Source organism: Pan troglodytes, chromosome 9 (assembly GCF_028858775.2).
Source record: "Pan troglodytes isolate AG18354 chromosome 9, NHGRI_mPanTro3-v2.0_pri, whole genome shotgun sequence".
Classification (NCBI taxonomy): Eukaryota; Metazoa; Chordata; class Mammalia; order Primates; family Hominidae; genus Pan; species Pan troglodytes.
In genome coordinates, this window is record NC_072407.2 from 9,983,280 (window position 1) to 10,003,910 (window position 20,631).

Consider the following 20,631-nt stretch of genomic DNA (forward strand, 5'->3'; position numbering starts at 1 on the left):
CCTACAATCATACCAGGGCTGCTCTGTGTGACCAATAAAACGTGGCAGAAGTGTTGGGGAGTGATGTCAGCAAGATGATGGAATTAGAGTTTTCTATTGTCATCTGACTACCAGCATTGATTTTGACAATAACTCATGAGCAAGAGAATCCTTGTGTGAGTCTGGGAGTCCAGTGAAAAAGTTCTAGCACATTGTTGGAGCAAAAAATCTGAGAGTAGGCGCACTGAAGAGAGTAAAATGAAACATTTTTCCTTTAGCAGTGATACCCTTTTTCTAAGGCAGCATAGCTCAATGCCAAGAAAGCCCCTTTGGCAAGCAATTCCTCTCACGAGGGAAAGTGAGTGTGTAGTGAATGATCACCTGGTTTCCTGAGCTGTACAGGACACTAGTTGCTGGGTGTCGCTGCCTCTCTTCCTTGCTCCCAGCCTTCCCCAGCCACTCAGCCATGCTAAGCCCCTCATTATTTTCAGTGGGACTAGAAAGAGGTGGACCTCTTGGACAGTGGGGAAAATAGGGAGATGTAGTTGAGGGTGTACAGACTTTCAGCTATAGATGAATAAATTCTGGAGATCTAATGTATAGCATGGTAACTATAGTTAAGAATAATGTATATTTGAAATCTGCTGAGAGTAGGTCTTAAATGTTCTCTTCAAACACAAACACACACACATATACACTCAAAGGTAAATATGTGAGGTGATGGATATATTAATTAGCTTGACTGTGGTTCTCATTTTTCAGTATATGCATATATTAAACATTACATTGTACATATTAAATATATGCAATTTTCATTTGTCAATCATACCTCAATAAACCTGGAGCAAAAGAAAATTAAACTAACTGTTGGTATGTCACTTCTGAGATTAGATTATAGTAGATACTCTATATTTCACCTCTCTCTTTCTCTCTTTCTTCCCTCTTTCCTCCAGCCCCACTGTGGTTCACTCACTTTTGGAGAAGCTGTGTTATGTCCAGATCTAATGAGAGGCTCACCAGATAATGAAGTGAAACTTCCTCCCAAGAGCCATCTGAATGAGCTTTGAGGAAGTCCCCCCAGCCCTGATCAAGTCTTCAGACACTTCAGGCAGGTCCAACAACTAGTTGTAACTTCTCAAGAAACCCTGAGCTACACCTCCCTAGTTAAACCTTTACCGGATTCCTGACTCTCAGAAAATGTGTGAGATGATAACATCTCTTGTTTTAAATTGATTAATTCTGCGGTGATTGTTATTCAATAAAAGATAATCAATACATTGTTTTCAACTCTTTAACTACATTTTAACTATTTTTAAAAAGATAATACTCCACTAATTTTGAAAAAAAAACAACATAAGCCCAGAGGAGTTTATAAAGTCTTTATCACTGACTTTTGTTCCCCAGATTCTCTTTTTTTTTTTACCTTACCCCCCCCCATCTTTTTTTAAATTATACTTTAAGTTCTAGGGCACATGTGCACAATGTGCAGGTTTGTTACATAGGTAGGTATACATGTGTCATGTTGGTTGCTGCACCCACCAACTCATCATTTACATGAGGTATTTCTCCTAATGCTATCCCTCCCCCAGCCCCCCATGCCACGACTGGCCCCAGTGTGTGATGTTCCCCTCCCTGTGTCCATGTGTTCTCATTGTTCAATTCCCACCTATGAGTGAGAACATGCGGTGTTTGGTTTTCTGTCCTTGTGATAGTTTGCTGAGAATGATGGTTTCCAGCTTCATCCATGTCCCTACAAAGGACATGAACTCATCCCTTTTTATGGCTGCATAGTATTCCATGGTGTATATGTGCCACGTTTTCTTAATCCAGTCTATCATTGATGGACATTTGGGATTTGGGTTGGTTCCAAGTCTATGCTATTGTGCATGGTAGGAGTATAAATTAGTTCAAGCATTGTGGAAGACAGTGTGACGATTCCTCAAGAACTAGAAATACCATTTGACCCAGCGATCCCATTACTAGGTATATACCCAAAGGATTATAAATCATGCTACTATAAAGACACATGCATGCATATGTTTATTGTGGCAGTATTCACAGATTCTCTTTTTTTCTATCCATGAACATGGAATGTTTTTCCATTTGTTTGTATCATCTCTGATTTCTTTGAGCTGTGTTTGTAAGTTTCATTGTAGGGATCTTTTCCCTTCTTGCCTAGCTGTATTACTAGGTATTTTATTCTTTTTATGACAATTGTGAATGAGATTACATTTCTTATTTGGCTCTTGGCTTGGATGCTGTTGGTGTATATGAGTGCTAGTAATTTTTGTATATTGATTTCATGTTGTGAAACTATGCTGAAGTTGTTTATCAGCTGAAGGAGCTTTTGGGCTGAGACTGTGGGGTTTTCTAGAAATAGAATCATGTCCTCTGCCAGCAGGGGTAGTTTGTCTTCCTCTTTTCCTATCTGGATGCCTTTTATTTATTTCTCTTGCCTGATTTCTCTGGCCAGGACTTTCAATACTATGTTAAATAGGAGTGGTGAGAGAAGGCATCCTTGTCTTGTGCTGGTTTTCAAGGGGGAATGCTTCTAGCTTTTACCCATTCAGCATAATGTTGGCTATGGATTTGTCATAGATGGCTCATATTATTTTGAAGTATGTTTTTTCAATACTTAATTTATTAAGGGTTTTTACCATGAAAGCATGTTATATGTTATCAAGCACTTTTCCTGCATCTATTGAGATAATCATGTAGTTTTTGTCTTTAATTTTGTTTGTCTAATGAATCGCATTTATTGATTGTGGATGTTAAACAAACTTTGCATCCCAGTGATAAAGCCTACTTGATCATAATGTGTTAGCTTTTTCATGTGCTGCTGGGTTCGATTTGCCAGTATTTTGTTGAAAATTTTGGGATCTATGTTCATCAAGGATATTGACCTGAAGTTTTCTTTTTTTGTTGTGTCTCTGCCAAGTTCTGGTATCAGGATGATGCTGGCCTCATAGATGAGTTGGGAAGGACTCCCTCCTCAATATTTTGCAATAGTTTCAGTAAGAATGGCACCAGCTCTTCTTTGTACATCTAGTAAAATTCAACAGTGAATCCATCTGGTCCTGAGCATTTTTTTTTTGGTAGGCTATTTATTACTGATTCAATTTTGGAACTTACTATCATTTTGTTCAGGATTCAATTTCTTTGTGGTTCAGACTTGGAAGGGTGTATGTGGCCAGAAATTTATCCATTTCTTACAGATTTTCTAGTTTCTGAGCATAGAGGTATTCATAATAGTCTTTGATGGCTATTCATATTTCTATGGGGTCAGTAGTAATATTTCCTTTGCCATTTCTAATTGTGTTTATTTGGGTGAATATATATTTAGGTTAGATCTTCTTGTTCAATTTAACCTTTACCATTATGTAATGCCTGTCTTTGTCTTTTTTTATCTTTTGGTCTGAAAATAGGATTGCAATCCCTGCTTCTATTAAATTTTCATTTGCTTGGTTGATTTTTCTCCATTCCCCTTTTATTTATTTATTGAGCCTGAGTGTCATTTCATGTGAGATGAATCTCTTAAAGACAGCATAGCTTTGGCTCTTGCTTCTTTATCCAGCTTGACACTCTGCCTTTTAATTGGGGCTTTTAGCCCATTTACATTAAAAGTTAGTATGATATGTATGGATTAGATTCTGTCACTGTGTTGTTAGCTGGTTATTATGCAGACTTTTTTATGTGGTTGCTTTATAGTGTCACTGGTCTATGTACTTAAGTGCGTTTTTGAATTAGATGGTAAGAGTGTTTCCATATTTAGCACTCCTTTCAGGAGCTCTTGTACGGCAAATCTGGGGGTTTTAAATTCTCTCAGGATTTGCTTATCTAAAAATAATCTTATTTCTTCTTCACTTATAAAGTTTAGTTTGGCTGGGTATGAAATTCTTGGTTGGAGATTTTTGTCTTTAAGAATGTTGACGTAGACTTTCAATCTTTTCTGGCTTCTAAGGTTTCTGCTGAAAGGTATTTTGTTAGCTTGATGGGGTTTCCTTTGTAGGTGACCTGCCCTTTCTCTCTAGCTGCCTTTAACATTCTTTCTTTTACTAAAACCTTGGGAAACCCGATGATTATGTGTCTTGGGGATGATCTTCTTATGTAGTACCTTGCAGGGGTTCTCTGCATGTCCTAACTTTGAATGTTGTCTTCTCTAGCAAGGTTGCTGAAGTTTTCATGGATGATATCATAAAATATGTTTTCAAAGTTGTTTGCTTTTCTCCCAGTGTCTTTCAGGGATGCCAGTTGCCAGTGACTCATAGTTTTGGCCTCTTTATGTAATTCCTTATTTCTTGAGGGTTTTGTTTATTCCTTTTTACTCTTTTTTCTTTACGTTGGTCTGACTGTCTTATTTCAGAGATCCAGTCTTCAAGCTCTGAGATTCTTTCCCCATCTTGGTCTATTCTGCTGTTAATACTTGTGATTGCATTCTGAAGTTTTTGCAGTGTGTTTTTTAGCTCCATCAGATCAGTTACATTCTTTTTTATACTGTCTATTTCATCTGTCAGCTTCTGTATCATTTTATTGTGATTCTTAGCTTCCTTGGATTGGGTTTCAACATTATCCTTAATCTCAGTGATTTTATCTATCTATCGATCGATCTATCTATCTATCTATCTATCTATCTCTCCTGGATGGCATTTTCAGGCACTAGGAAAGTCATAGCCATGCTGCACAGGCCTTTAGATCTTATAATATTCAAGTCATATATCTGGGAAATATATGAAGAAATGTATACCTATACACAATGGATTATTATTCAGTCATGAAAAAGGATGAAAAAGGATGACATCCTGTTATTTCAAACAACATGGGCCAGGTGCCGTGGCTCACGCCAACACTTTGGGAGGTCTAGGCAGGCGGATCAACTGAGGTCAGGAGTTTGAGACCAGCCGGGCCAACATGGCAAAATCCTGTCTCTACTAAAAATAGAAAAATTACCTGGGCTTGTTGGCGGGCGCCTGTAATCCCAGCTACTGGGGAGGTTGAGGTAGGAGAATCGCTTGAATCTAGGAGGCGGAGGCAAAGGTTATAGTGAGCCAAGATCACACAGCTGCACTCCAGTCTGGGCAACAGAGGGAGGTCTCAAAAAAAAAAAAAAAAAAAGAAAAGAAAAGAAAAAGAAAGAAAGAAAGGAACAAACAAACAACGTGGATGGAACTGGATGACATTATGTTAAGTGAAATAAATCACGCAAATATCACACGTCCTCACTCTTATGTGGAGCTTAAAAAAAATTGATCTCATGGAGACAGAGTAGAATGATGGTTACCAGAGGCTGTAAAGGGTAGTGAGGAGGGCAGGATAGAGGGATTGGTTAATAGGTACAAAAATACAGTTACAAGGAATAAGATCTAGCATTCAGTAGCATAATTGAGTGACTATAGTTAACAATAATGTATTATATATTTCAAAATAACTAGCAGAGTAGAAGTAGAATTTTCCTAACACAAAAAAATTATAAATTCTTCAGGTGACAGATACACCAATTTTTCTAATATAATCATTACACATTGTATCCTTGTATCAAAATTTCACAATACCCCATATATATGTACAACTAGTATGTGTCCACAAACTATTAAATAAATATGCTGAACAAATTTTATGCATAAAAAGTTGACACACATTAGACATGTTATGAAATGATAGAATTCAAAGTACCAATTATAACAGAGAAAAAATACATAAGAGTCAAGAATATTTCTCCATCTCAAAATATAACTTCAAAATAATTGCAACAATGGTCACTGAAATTAAAAATATAATTGGTATATCAAAATTTGTAGAGACTTTAATGCAACTCTTATAAAAACAAGCTGTTTGAGAACGCAAAAGTAAGTAAAAGTAAAGAGAATGTGCATTTAAAAAATAATTGGAGAATGTATATTGCTTTTAAATACATCTGAATTATTGTTAAATGTCCATTTTTTAAAGTCACGTACACACACATGCGCACACACACACACGTGCCCCAAATTATAAGCCTATATATCACTTGAAATTCAAAATAAAATCTAACCCCACTAACTTATTTATCTGCGGATTAAATACATAATAGAAAATAATCAATGGCTTAAAATGAATGCCCAAACAGAAATTAGGTTACATTTTAATTTAAACAAAAACAAAGCTCAACATAGAAAAATGACTGGTGTTCATTCAAATCAGTACTGAGGAGGAAATGTCAGTTACTAACTTATTTTTCTCCTAATTACATTAGAAAGGTCATAATACAAGAAAATCTCCACTATCCCACAAATAAACCATGTGTACCACACCCTACCTGATTCATAAGTCTGTCCTTTGATTTATCACTCTGCATTAATATATGTTATGTGCCTTTCTCTCTCAAACTGGATAAGGAGACTTTCTGGAAGAACAGAGCATCAGGAGAAAAAGTCTTGCCTATCAATAGAAAGTGCTGGTTCAAACAATTAATACAGGCAAGGATTCAATCCATACTGGTCAATTTAATTGCCTTCTACCAGTTCCTCTCTATGAACATATGAACATAAACACATATACACACCACATTTTCTAAAAGATTACAACTATTTATCCAGAAACAAAAAGACAAAGCAAACCCAGCAAAAACATGAAAACAAACAAATGGATATATTCTGTGGTTGGGACATTTCACTGAAGGTGACTGTGAAATAATATTTATCTACCAATACACTCGTAATTATTTTAAATTTCATTCAGGGTATCTCACTTTCTCTGTACCCAAATTCCTTGGTGTCTCTTCTCTCCTCCCTAGTGGCTGCTTCATCATGAATGCTAAGAGAGACCCTCCAAACTCCAACTGGTTAGTGGTCTGTCTTGAAGAAAATCCTCAGCACTGTCTCCCTAATATGTTTGGTTCTGACCCCATAGATTACAGGATTGAGGGTGGGAGGAACAACCACATATAGATTAGCCAAGAAAATGTGGATATATTGGGGAATATCATGGCCAAAGCAGTGTGTAAAGAAAGAGAAAAATGCTGGTGTAGAAAAGGCTAAGATAACACCAATGTGAGAGCCACAGGTGTTGAGAGCTTTGAGTCGAGCTTCCCAGGAGGGCAGGCAGAAGACAGCATAGAGGATCCTGATATGGGAGAGAATAATAAGGAGCACATCCAATAACAAGAGAGAAATACTGCCAAGACCAAACATAATGTTGGCTTTGATGCTGGCACAGGCCAGACGGGCAATGCCCATGTGCTCACAGTAAGTATGAGGGATGATACGATGTCCACAGAAGGGCAACCTTAAGAGGAGAAACACCAGTGGAACGACCATGTACAAGCTCCTCAGGACAGCAATGCCTGCAATGAGGCTGATGATTTTGCTGGTGAGGATCATGGTGTACCAAAGAGGTTTGCAAATGGCAATGTAGCGGTCAAAGGCCATGGCCACCAACACGATGCTCTCCATGACAGTGAAGAAATGGATGAAGAACATCTGAGAAACGTAGCCTCCAAAAGATATTTCCTTGATATTGAACCAGAAGATGCCCAGCATTTTGGGAATGGTGGCCGTAGACAAGCTCAGGTCAATGGAATCCAACATGGCCAGGAAGTAGTACATGGGCTCATGGAGACACTGCTCAGTTTGGATCACAAACAAGATAGCAGCATTTCCCAGGAGTGCAACAAGATACACAGAGAAAAAAGGGAATCCAATCCAGATGTGCACATCTTCTAGCCCTGGGATACCCAGCAGTAGGAATGAAGAAGTATGGAACTGGGTGTCATTAGCTATAGGCATTCTTTCTGTCACAAAAAGCTGTTGTGTGTATCAGTGACAATTATTGACTTTCCATTAGTGATTCTTGCTCCACTTCTCACTTTATCCTGATTCCTGGTAAAATAAAAAATAGCATTGTACTCTTCTTGGTTCCTTTCTGAAAAAGAGTAAAATACCTCTTACTCTGCTAGGGTCATATGAGCATGAAACAGAATCAATAATTAAATCAGCTTCACCTGATTGCCACTTTTCCTACCAGAATTTATTACACATGAGGAATAAAGTGGGGAGAAACCTCTATCTGCCTGATAGAAATTTATAATGAAGAGTCTATGCAGAAATTAATTTTAAAAATAACATTTCAGAACCTATGAATCTGATCGTTTTACACTCATTTTTCTTAACTTTCAGGCTGATTTTTATCTGTAATCTCTGTTAATCCCTTACTAGAGATCCTGCTAACAATAAAGTTTATATTTGTGCACTGAGTGTGTGTTTGTGTGTATCTATGCATTTCTACATGAATTGTAGAGTACTAGTGGGTTTACTTTTAGAGCAGAGAGAAAAAGCCTATATTTACACATACATGTAATATTTATTATTTTTTTTTTTATTATTATGCTTTATATTTTTGGATACATGTACAGAATGTGCAGGTTTGTTACACAGGTATACACGTGCCATGATGGTTTGCTGCACCCATCAGCCCGTCATCTACATTAGGTTGTTCTCCTAATGCTATCCCACCCTTAGCCCCCAAACCCCCGACAGGCCCCAGTGTGTGTTGTTCCCCTCCCTGTGTCCATGTATTCTTATTGTTCAACCCCTACTTATGAGTAAGAACATTCATTGTTTGGTTTTCTGTTCTTATGATAGTTTGCTGAGAATGATGGTTTCCAGCTTCATCCATGTCCCTGCAAAGGACATGAACTCATCCTTTTTTATAAGTGCATAGTATTCCATGGTATATATGTGCCACATTTTCTTTATCCACTCTATTATTCACAGGCATTTGGGTTGGTTTCAAGTCTTTGAAAAGCGTATATTTTTTATATACCACTTAAGACTTCTCAATTTTAAATGTTAATCAAGTTAATAAATTGAAAACCAGACAGCAAAAAATTTTTATGTGATGTTTCAGAAAATAACTCCTTGATCATCACAATTTCTTTTGCAAAAAGAATATTGTATCCATCATTTTTGGAAATTGGGTAAAGAAAATTAAAGGAAGATAATTAATGAAAAGTATTTTGCACTTAAAGCTAAATATGGAATAAAAGATTAATTTAGATAAATACACCATATATAGAACCCATAAAAAAACACATACATTGAAGAAACTCTAGAGAGTGGGTTTTTTCTTCTAGAGAATTTTAAATATTATCTCAGACTTACATGGACAGGGAGAATAATTTTGTTTTACAATATATTTCCTACCAATGCTGTTCTCCATCTGGTATGTTAGTGTCTTTATGGAACTTTGCTTCTCACGGCACAGAAATAAAAACATTTATATGATTTTGTTTGGTAACACTCTTTCTGTCTATGGAAAGACTCCGGGCTCATTTATAATAAATTAAATGTTTCAAAAATCAATGTGAGAGATGTTTATTATTGAGCAAATTATTTTCTAAAACTAGTTGTACAGATAATGTGGAGTGATTGTGAATTACACAATTGAACAGAACACTTTGATTCAAATTTGGAAATATGTGGAGGCTTGAAGAAGTCAGAGTCGAGTGGTCTCCATTAGAAGCAAATAAGATCAGTACGCTCTACTTTAAACCTGTAACAAGGCAAGTGTCTAAAAAAAACCTACCATTTGAAGCTAATGATGGCTAGCAGAAATGGGAGAAAATTAGGGAAATTATCTCAAGAAGGAGAATATATACATGGTTATTGAGGCTGTGGAGAATAGCTTTAAAGTTCTCAGATCTGTAATAGGAAAGTCAAAGATAAAGACAAAATTCTTTCTTTCCCCATTAGTGAATAAAGACAAAATTCTTTCTTTCCCCATTAGTGAATAATACATGAGGGATGTAGAAGGGTACACTTCACAATTTATTCCATCAAATATCTAAGAGGTCCTATATTTGCCAGCCAGCATTCATTTGAATAATACCTGTCAAACACTCTCAAAAAGACCACAGTGCAGACAGAGACACAATTCCAAAGAAGAAATTTGAAAGCTGCATTGCAAGTACTATGATAAAAACACCCATCAAATGTTGTAGGTGTAGAGATGGGGCAATGAAAATTCCAGGGAAGAAGTTGGGCTTTGGCTGTGACTTAAAGAGAAAATCCTTAATATATATATTTTACATATAATATATATTTACATATATTTTATATATAATATATATTTATATATTATATATTTTATTATCTATATTTTATTTTATATATATATATATATATATATATAATTTTCTATGGAGGAAAATACAAGGACAAAGTGAGGAAAAGAAACATATTGTCCAGCCAGGACAAAATCCTGGAATCTTGGTCCTCTGCATTACTTTTTTACAGTGACACAGTAAAATGTCCACTGAACTCTGTGTATGCACTTCTATGTCCTAAGAAATATCTGGTATCTTAGTCACTCTTGGTACAACAGAAATTTGTAAAGATAAAATAAGGCTATATATTATGAAAATCAATTTATCCAAGTATTTTGTGGATTTTCCCAAATGAGTTTTATAACTGGGACTTTTATTTGAGAAAACATCATTTCCAAGTCTACAAACATTTCTCAAAACATCTAGTCTCTTAGTCTATGACTGTACGCTGACCTATTATTCCAACACACATTTGTACAGTCTCCAATCTGTGTTGGGTTCAGAAATAAAACTAGGTCTCAGCACCTTTGTTTGACCTTCTAAAACTAAGGTTTTCATAGAATTATATCTGGTAGACATTTTCTGAAACCTTACTTATTTTTACTGCACCTTAGTCCAATAACCCTCACAAAGTCTTCATACACACCTCATTTCATGTCCCATGTCAGATGAGGGTAAGCAGAAGAGAAAATATGCATGTTTTAATTTTATATCTGCTTAATCTCCCAGTCTTATGCCCGTCACTCCAGCATCAAACCTCATTTCCTTTATCAGCTTCTTTGTCACCTTAACTTTGGATTATCTTTTTGAAAGACTCTATTCCTCAGGCCCATGCTTCACAATTCATTTCTTCAAAAATGTAATTATTAAAGACATATTTACTGATTACCTTTACTGTACCTATTACTATCCTATAAAACCAGGAAAAAAAAATCTTGCCCTCTTACTATCACATTTGAGCTCCCGTACATAAGGTTCAGAAACAAGAGCTATAGGATATATCGCTACATTACCTTCCTCATCAGCTTTGCAGTCTTGTTGGTTTCATGTGTGAAATTTTGCAGGATCACAGGTATATGTGAATGTACAAAAGCATGTGTAGTCTTGAGAGGTCATGAGTATGATTGTGCTTTCTCTGTCCATACTCTGTCCTCTATCTCTCCTTATAAGTTTGACATAAGCCTTTCCTCATCTCTCCTCTTGCATTTTGCAGCTGAATCTTGTTATGACTTATCCTGATCTCTAAATCTCTAAGAAGCATTATTTTGAACACCATTTGGCATCTGCATGATTGCACAATTTAACATGCTGAAGAGAAGGCATTTATGTTTTCACTAAAACTTTGATTCCTTTGGGATACGAACTGCTGTATCTATGACACATTGGCATGGTTTACTTAAAAGGCACTGCAAATTTGTTTTGTTTTGCAGTCCCTTTCCCCCTACACAGACTAGAGAAAAAAAATTCTTCATTGGTTCAAATAATTCACGTTTTTTACCAACAAGAATTTGTATGATTTCTTCTTTCTAAACTTAATTTCAATCCCCTGGTGAATGCCTGATTTATTGGCTCAGATCCAATCCTGTACTCTTCATTACTTTATAAATCAATCCTCTCTTTTTCTCACTCTCTCTTCTCAATCTCTCTCTCTCTCCTCTCACTTGCTCTCTTTCTCTCTTCTCCCTCCGTACTTGCCTCTCACTTCCACTCTCATATATCTTGAAGCATTAATCTACAATCTTTTTCCGTAATCCATATAAAAAATTCAAGTTTACCATGCAAACCACCTCCTGATAAATGTACTTCATGGAATAAAACTTTACTAATACATTCGTCCCTTTTCCTTCTGTATTCATAGTATTTGATAAAAACTTCTTACAAAGGTTGGTTGCCCTGGAATTACTCCTCAAACCCATCTCTTGCCACTCACTCCTTTCTTCCCTCCACTCCAGGCATGTACTTTGTGCCATTTCTCAATTCTAAGCTCACTTTTATCCCAGGGATTTTGCCTTTCCTACTCATAAGACCTGGAATATTGTTCTCTGATATCTTCCAAAGTTTTGTTCCCTCACTTCATTTATCCCTCCTCAAATATCTAGGACTCAAAGAAGAATTTTCTGGCCAATGAATTTAAAAGGGTCATTCTTCCAACTCTATTTTCTTAGTTTGCTTTACCTTGGTTCCTAACATTTATACCTACTTGAAATTATACTGTATTCATTGGTTTTTCTCTCATTTTGTAAGTATATTCATCTCATGAAGGCAGAGACTATGCCTGTTTTTCATGGTTATATTCCAAGTCATTAGGGTAGTGTCTGTAATGTAGTGGGTGCCTAATTAATACTTCCCTACTAAATAAATAATAAACCCAAAAGGAGAAGCCTAAACTCATTGGAACACACTCTTACTAGGTGCTGCCCCCTCAGTGCCTTAATGGCCCTCTTTTGTCATAGTACAACGTAAACAGATGCTTTCAAGACACTTTTTTCATTCTCTCTCATGATTTCTCTTGCAGATCACCGCATCAATCCTTCACCCCTTCAAAACATGGTGTCCTTAACAGATTTCTGTGAAAGACAAGTCTTTTATGTATTCACATAACTCACTGGTGACAGTACAAGTACACATTCCATGTTCAGATAGTGTTGGTTCCTAAAGCTTGCCTAGGAAACTACAGCTGCATGTAAAAGAAAGAGGAAGCTCATAAATGCATACATTTGGAAATAAGAAATGCTGAAAATAAGTCATCCAATGTTGACTTTAACTGATCAGAATGAAATGGTAAATAAAATACAAAGATAAGAAAATAGTAAAAAAGTTAATAAAATAATGTGGTAGAAAGAAACATAAAATAAAAAGTCTCAAAAAGGTACAGCATTGATTTTCAAAAAAATTAAAATTTCAAAAGGCTTAGCAATATCCATTTTGAAAAAAATAAAGTGATTTCAAAATACGAATTATAACCTTAATTTTTTTTATTATACTTTAAGTTTTAGGGTACATGTGCAAAACGTGCAGGTTTGTTACATATGTATACATGTGCCATGTTGGTGTGCTGCACCCATTAACTCGTCATTTAACATTAGGTATATCTCCTAATGCTATCCCTCCCCCTTCCCCCCACCCCACAACAGGCCCCGGTGTGTGATGTTCCCCTTCCTGTGTCCATGTGGTCTCATTGTTCAATTCCCACCTATGAGTGAGAACATGCGGTGACCTTGATGTTATGAATAATTTTATTTAAACAAATTTGCTACTTGACATCAATTTTTAAATTCCTAGGAAAACACTTTTACCAACAAACTATAAGTATAAAATCTGCACAGTGCCTATGCTTCTAAGATGCCACAGCAAATAGCATACTTTGAAAAGATTTTAAAATATATTCCCCATGGATGAGAGATAAAATAGACATATCAATTATTACCACTTTTATTTCTAGTTGTATTGGTGGTCTTAGTCCTTTTAAAAAGCGCAATAATAAATACATCAAAAAGTAAGAGATATGTAACAACAAGGGCTGCAGTTGTCTCATGGCTCCACTGTAGACATGCACTTCCAAGTCAGTCACACAGCCACTGAAAGGCCTCAGACCCATCTGGTTGTTGGCTTGTGGTATATAGGTTTTGTTTTTTGTCTTATGGTTATCTCCAGGAAGCAGCTAACAGTTAGTTCTTCTCAGAGTAAGAGCCTGAGAGAGCTAATAAAAACACACTCAATTCACTTTTCTCTAATGACCAGTGATGATGAAAAGAAAATGTAGCACATATATACCACAGAATACTATGCAGCCATAAAAAAGAATGAGTTCATGTCCTTTGCAGGAACATGGATGAAGCTGGAAACCATCATTCTCAGGAAACTAACACAGGGAAAACCAAAGACCGCACGTTCTCATTCATAAGTGGGAGATGAACAATGAGAACACATGGACACAGAGAAGGGAACATCACATACTGGGGCCTGTCTTAGGGAGGCCTCCCCTCCGGGGAGGGAGAACATTAGGACAAATACCTAATGCACGCAAGTCTTAAAACCTAGATGATGGGTTAATAGGTGCAGCAAACCACCATGGCACATGTATACCTATGTAACAAACCTGCACGTTCTGCACATGTATCCCAGAACTTAAAGTAAAATTAAAAAAAAAAAAAAGAAGGAACTCAAAAGACATAGTCTTGTGAAAATCTAAATCAAGACGTGGCATCTCATCACCTCTCCCTATTCACATTGCTAGAAAGAAATACCTAATTAAACCCACACCCAAGGGGAGGGGATGACACAAGGACATCCATATCAGGAGGTAAGAATCAGTGGGTGCCACTTTAGTGGCTGTTTATCAAAGGCCCAAAGTGGGAACAACTGTAATGTTGGTGGAACAGAGAAAGAAACTGTGGTGCATTCACATGACAGAATAACATACAGCAGTGAAAATAAGGAAGCCACTGCTACACATAATGAAGACATACAAAAATGTGTTTAAATTTTTAAAGGCCAGATATAAATGTGACAATTCAGTAATGTTTCCATTTATATAAAATTAAAACCAGGTAAAACTATTTGATAGTGATGAAAAATTTAAATACTGGTTATTTACTTGGCAGGTAGAGACTGCAAATAAAATACACATAAATCAGTAGATGCATGGTGCAAGTTCGAGTTCATTGGCCTGAGAGCAAGGAGAGTCAGTGGTGTAAGTTCCAGTCCAAGTCTGAGCTTAAAAGCAGAAGACTGATGGCGCAGCTCAAAGACAGTTTGGCTGAAAACATTCTTTAATATTCAACATCATACTCTATTCAAGCCTGCAATGGATTGGATGAGGCCCAACCACAGTAGGTAAGGCAATCAGCTTTACTCAGTCTACATTTCAAATGTTAATGTCATCCAAAATATCCTCACCAACACACCCAGTTATTAATATCTGAGCCTGCTATAGCTCAGTCAACTTGACACATAAAATTAAACATTAAAATATATTGTTTCTAAATTTTGATTGTGATATCATAGATTTTATCACCCTGTGGAAATTTATTGAACTGAATATTTGTGTTCTGAATGTTTTCTGTACTTACTATGCTTTCACATGAAGTTAGGCCTTATAAGACTATATCCTCTCTTTCCTGTCTCTATTTTATCTCTAGATAAATTTTGTCTAACAGTATGAAACAAACTTGGCCACTCACAGGACACTGATAATCATATAAGGAAGCGGGTGCAGGTAAAATTTAACTTTACAAATGAGAAGTCTCATTGTTACTTCCTGTATCATTAATTCAACCTAGCATCATTCTGGGAATAAGTGAGCATTCTGTACATCCTAATGTGAGACAATACAAAGTTCAGAGTGCTGCATATGAAGTGGTCTCAACAAAATTTGCTTAATTCATATATAATAAAATAATATATAGTAGAATAGAATAAAGTAAAATAGACTAGAGAACAGACTAGAAAAAGTGATGTGGTTCCTTCCACAATTTCACCCAGACACACAAAGAGATATGCACATACAGGGACACATACAGCAGAGATTAATGGTTATATTGCAAAAATTTATATTTTTGGATAAGTATACTTAGTATTATGGTGCATTGTTTTGACATCTGTAATTTATCTTAAAATATTCTAATAAGTTGTGTTTTTGCATATGTGTGAACATGTAAGAAAATATTTACAATTATTGACTGGCTATGTGTGTGTTCTCTGTTCTATGTATGACAAATTTTTATGAATAGTTTTTAAATTACAAACACTGTTAAATATATTTACTTTGTAAAACATACAGGGCAAATTGAAAAATGTAAAGAAGGTGTTACACCAGCACACTTGTTACAAAACAACAGAATTCGAAGAATTCTTAGGGAAGGATACATGAGAATCAAGAATATTACCCACCTTGAAATATAACTTCAAAATAATTGTAACAACAGGTAATTGAAATAAAAATGTAATTGATATATCAAAATTTATATAGAGAGATTTTAACTCAACACTTCTAGAAATAAACTAAGTACATAAAAGTAAGTAAAATAAAGAGAATGTACATTTAAAAACTAATTGGAAAATTCATGTTGCCTTTTAACACATCTAGAATATTGTTAAATGACCATTTCTTAAAGCCACACAAAAAGAGACAGCTACACATACCAAATTATAAATATAAATAACATTTGAAATCAACAATAAAATCCAACCCCACTAACTTATTTATCTGTAAGTTAAATGCACAATTGAAAATAACTGATGACTTAAAATAAGCAATGAAAAAGAAATTAGAATACATTTTTGTGTAAATGTAGGGAGTAAAAATGCAGTTTTGATACATAGATATATTACATGGTGAAATCTGGGCTTTTAGTGTAACTATCACCCAAATAGTGTACATTGTACCCATTAAGTAATTTCTCATTCCTTACCCCTCTTCCACTCTCCTATCCTTTCAAGTCTCCAATGTCTATTATTCCACACTCTATGCCATGTGTAGACATTATTTATGTCCCACTTACAAATGAGAATATGCAGCATTTGACTTGCTGTTTCTGAGTTAGTCACTTAAAATAAGGACCTCTAGTTTCATCTGTGTTGCTACAAAAGATGTGATATCATTCTTTTTGTGGCTGCATAGTATTCCATGGTTTACATATACATACCACTTTTTCTTTATTCAATCATCCAATGATGGACACTTAGGTCAATTCCATATCTGTGCTGTTGTACACAGTGCTGAGTTAAAAATACAAGTGCAAATATCTTTTAAATGTAAGAAATTCTTTTCCTTTGGGTATATACCCAGTATTGGGATTGCTGAGTCAAATAGTAGTTCTATTTTCAGTTTTTGAGAAATCTCCATACAGTTTTCCATAGAGGTTGTGCTGATTTACATTCCCACCAACATTGTGCAAGTGTTATCTTTTCTCTGCATGCTTGCCAACATCAGTTATTTTTTGGCTTTTTAAATACTAACTACTCTGACTGGTGTGGCATGGTATCTCATTGTGGTTTTAATTTGCATTTCTCTGATGTTAAACATTTTTTATATGCTTGTTGGCTATTTGTATGTCTTCTTTTAAAAAATATCTGTCATGTTCTTTGCCCACCTTTTAGTGGTGTTACTTGGTTTTTGGGTTGTTGCTGTTGGATTGTTTGAGTTCCATGTATATCCTGGATATTAGTCCCTTGTCAGATGCATAGTTCACAAATATTTTCTCCCTTTCTTAGGGTTGTCTGTTTGCTCTGTTGATTATTTCTTTTGCTCTGCAGAAGCTTTTTAACTGCAATTAAGTCCCATTTATCTATTTTTGGTTTTACTGCATTTGCTTTTGAGGTCTTAGTTATGAATTCTTCGCTTAGGCCAATGTCCAGAAAAGTTTTCTTAGGTTTTCTTCTAGAATTTTTATAACTTCAGGTCTTAAATTTAAGTATGTAATGTAACTTGAGTAAATTTTTATATACAGTGAGCGATAGTGATCCAATTGCATTCTTCTGTATGTGGCAATCCAGTTTTCCCAGCACCATTTACAAAGAAAGTGTCCTTTCTTCAAGGTATGTTCTTGTCAACTTTGTCAAAGATCATTTGGCTGGAGGTATGTGTCTTTATGTCTGGGTCCTCTGTTCTTTTTCACTAATCTATGTCTTTTTTTATATCAGTATCATGCTGTTTTGGTTACTATAGCTTTGTAGTATAATTTGAAGCCAAGTAATGTGATGCCTGCAACTTTCTTCTTTTCATTTAGGATTGCTTTGTCTATATGAGCTTTTTTTGGTTCCATATGATTATTAGGATTTTCTTTTCTAATTCTGTGAAAAAAAGATGTTGGTACTTTGATTGGAATTGCATTGAATCTGTAGATTGCTTTGGGCAGTGCAGTCATTTTAACAATATTAATTCTTCTAATCTATGAACATAGGATTATTTTTCCATTTGTTTGTGTCATCTGTAACTTACTTCATCAGTGCTTTGTAGTTTTTCTTGTAAGGATCTTTCATCTCCTTGGTTTAATATACTCCTAAGTGTTTGTTAAGCTATTGTAAGTGGAACTGACTTTGTGATTTAGTTCTCAGCTTGAATGTTATTGGTGTATAGGAATGCTACTAATCTTTGCTACCTTTTATTTTAAAAAAAACTTTTATTTTAGATACAGAGTGCGCATTGTTACCTGGGTATATTGGACCCAGGTAGTAAGCATAGTACTCAATAGGTAGTTTTTCAACTGATGACCCCCTCCTTCCCTCCTCCCTCTAGTAGTCCTCTGTGTCTATTGTTCCCATGTTCATGAGCATGTCTGCTCAGTGTTCAGCTCTCACATGTGAGAACATGCAGTATTTGGTTTTCTGTTCCTACATTAATTTGCTTAGGATAATGGCCTCCAGCTCCATCCATGTTGATTTCATTCATATGATTTCATTCTTTTTATGGTTGCTTAGTATTCCGTAGTTTATATGTAACACATTTTCTTTATCCACTCCACCATTGATGGGCACCTAGGTTGATTCTATGTCTTTGCTATTGTGAACAGCACAGTGATGAACATATGAGTGTTTGTGTATTTTTGGTATAATGAGCTATATTCCTTTGGGTATATATCCAGTAGTAGGACCACAAGGTTAAATGGTAGCTCTGTTTGAAGAAAACTATCTCTCTTTGCAGATGATATGATTCTATACATAGAAAACCCTAAAGGTTCTGACAAAAGGGTGCTAGAACTGAGAACCCATTTTATCAGGGTTCCAGGATATAAAATCCACGTACAAAAATCAGTAGCATTTCTATATAAAAATAATGTTCAGACTGATAATCAAATCAAGAACACAATCCCAATTACAATAGCCACAAACAAAATGAAATACCTAGGAATACAGTTAACCAAGGAGGTGGAAGATGTCTACAATAGGAATTACAAAACAGCATGGAAGAAAATCAGAAGCAAAACAAATGAATGAAAAAACATCCTATGCTCCCATGCTAGATTGGAAAAATGGATTGGAAAAATCAGTATCATCAAAATGACCTACTGCCCAAAGCAATTTATAGATTCAACATTATTCCTATCAAAATACAAGTGGCATTTCTCATAGAATTAGAAAACTATTCTAAAATTCATATGGAATCAAAAATGAACCCAAATAGACAAACCAATCTTAAGCAATAAGAACAAAACTGGAGGTGTCACACCACTTCAAACTATACTATGAGGCTACAGTAATCAAAACAGCATGGCACTGGTATAAAGCAGACACATAGGACAACGGAACAAACTAGAAAACTCAGAAATAAAGCTGCCATGTACAACCACCTGATTTTTGACAGGGCCAACAAAATGAGGAGTGGGGAAAGAACTCCTTATTCAATAAATGGTGCTCAGATACCTAGTTTGTATTTCTTTCCATAAGTAGAGGAATAAAACTAGATCCTTACCTTTCACTGTGTGTAAAAATTAACTCAAGATGAATTAAAGATTCATGGTAAGACCTCAAACCATAAAAGTTCCAGACAAAAAGCTAGAAAATACTCTTCTCAACATTGGCCTTGGCAAAGAATTTTTGGGTAAGTCCCAAAAAGCTACTGCAACAAAAATAAAAATTGACAAGTGGGACCTAATTAAAATAAAAAAATTCTGCACAGCAAAAGAAACTATCAACAGAGCAAACAGACAACCTAAGGAAAGGGAGAAAATCTCTGAAAACTAAGCATCTGATGAAAGTCTAGTATCCAGATTCCACAGGAAATTTAAACAAATCAATAAGTAACAAATAATCCCATTAAAAAATGGGCAGAGGACATAAACAGACACTTCGCAAAAGAAGGCATAAAAGAGACAAACAAACATATGAAAAATGCTCAGCATCACCAATCATCAGAGAAAACAAATCAAAACCACAATGAGATACCATCTCATACCAGTCAAAATGGCTATTATTAAAAAATCAAAAACCTGGAGAGGCTTCAGAGAAAACGGAATGCTTATACACTGCTGGTGAGAATGTAAATTATTTCAGGCACTGTGGAAAGATTCCCCAAGGAGCTCCTGGTTTTTGAACATTCATTTTCTATCCTGAAACCTTACTGAATTTATTTATCAAATCTAAGAGTATTTTGGAGGAGTCATTAAAATTTTCTAAACATAACATTATATTATTAGCAAACAGAGAATTTGACTTCCTCTTTTCCAATTTTGATGCCTTTTATTTCTTTCTCTTGCCTGTTTGCTCTGAATAGTGCTTTCAGTAGTGTGTTGAAAGGAAGACTAAAAGTGGGCATCTTGTCTTGTTCTGGTTCGTAGGGAGAATGTTTTCAACTTTTACCCATTCAATATGATATTGGCTGAGTTTGTTATATATGGATCTTACTATTTTGAGAAAAGTTCCTGCAATGCCTATTTTGTTGAAAGTTTTTATCTTGAAGGGACGCTGAATTTTATGTAATATTCTCTACCTCTATTGAGATGATCATGTTTTTTGTTTTTAATTCTCCTTATATGGTGAATCACATTTATTGATTTGTATATCTTGAGCCATCCTTGCACCCCTGGAATAAAATCTAGAAAAAGTCTTGCCTATCACTATTTAGAAAGTGCTGG

The 20,631-nt window shown here is 35.4% G+C and overlaps 1 protein-coding gene across 1 annotated transcript; it reads right to left on the minus strand.

The window, feature by feature from the left end:
* Positions 1 to 2,909: 2,909 nt before the first annotated feature.
* On the minus strand, positions 2,910 to 7,739 carry OR52E6 (olfactory receptor family 52 subfamily E member 6). The gene has a single exon (XM_521797.7). It carries the CDS (start codon positions 7,737 to 7,739, stop codon positions 6,798 to 6,800), a length of 942 nt encoding a protein of 313 aa, XP_521797.1. The 3' UTR covers positions 2,910 to 6,797.
* Between the last annotated feature and the right edge of the window lie 12,892 nt (positions 7,740 to 20,631).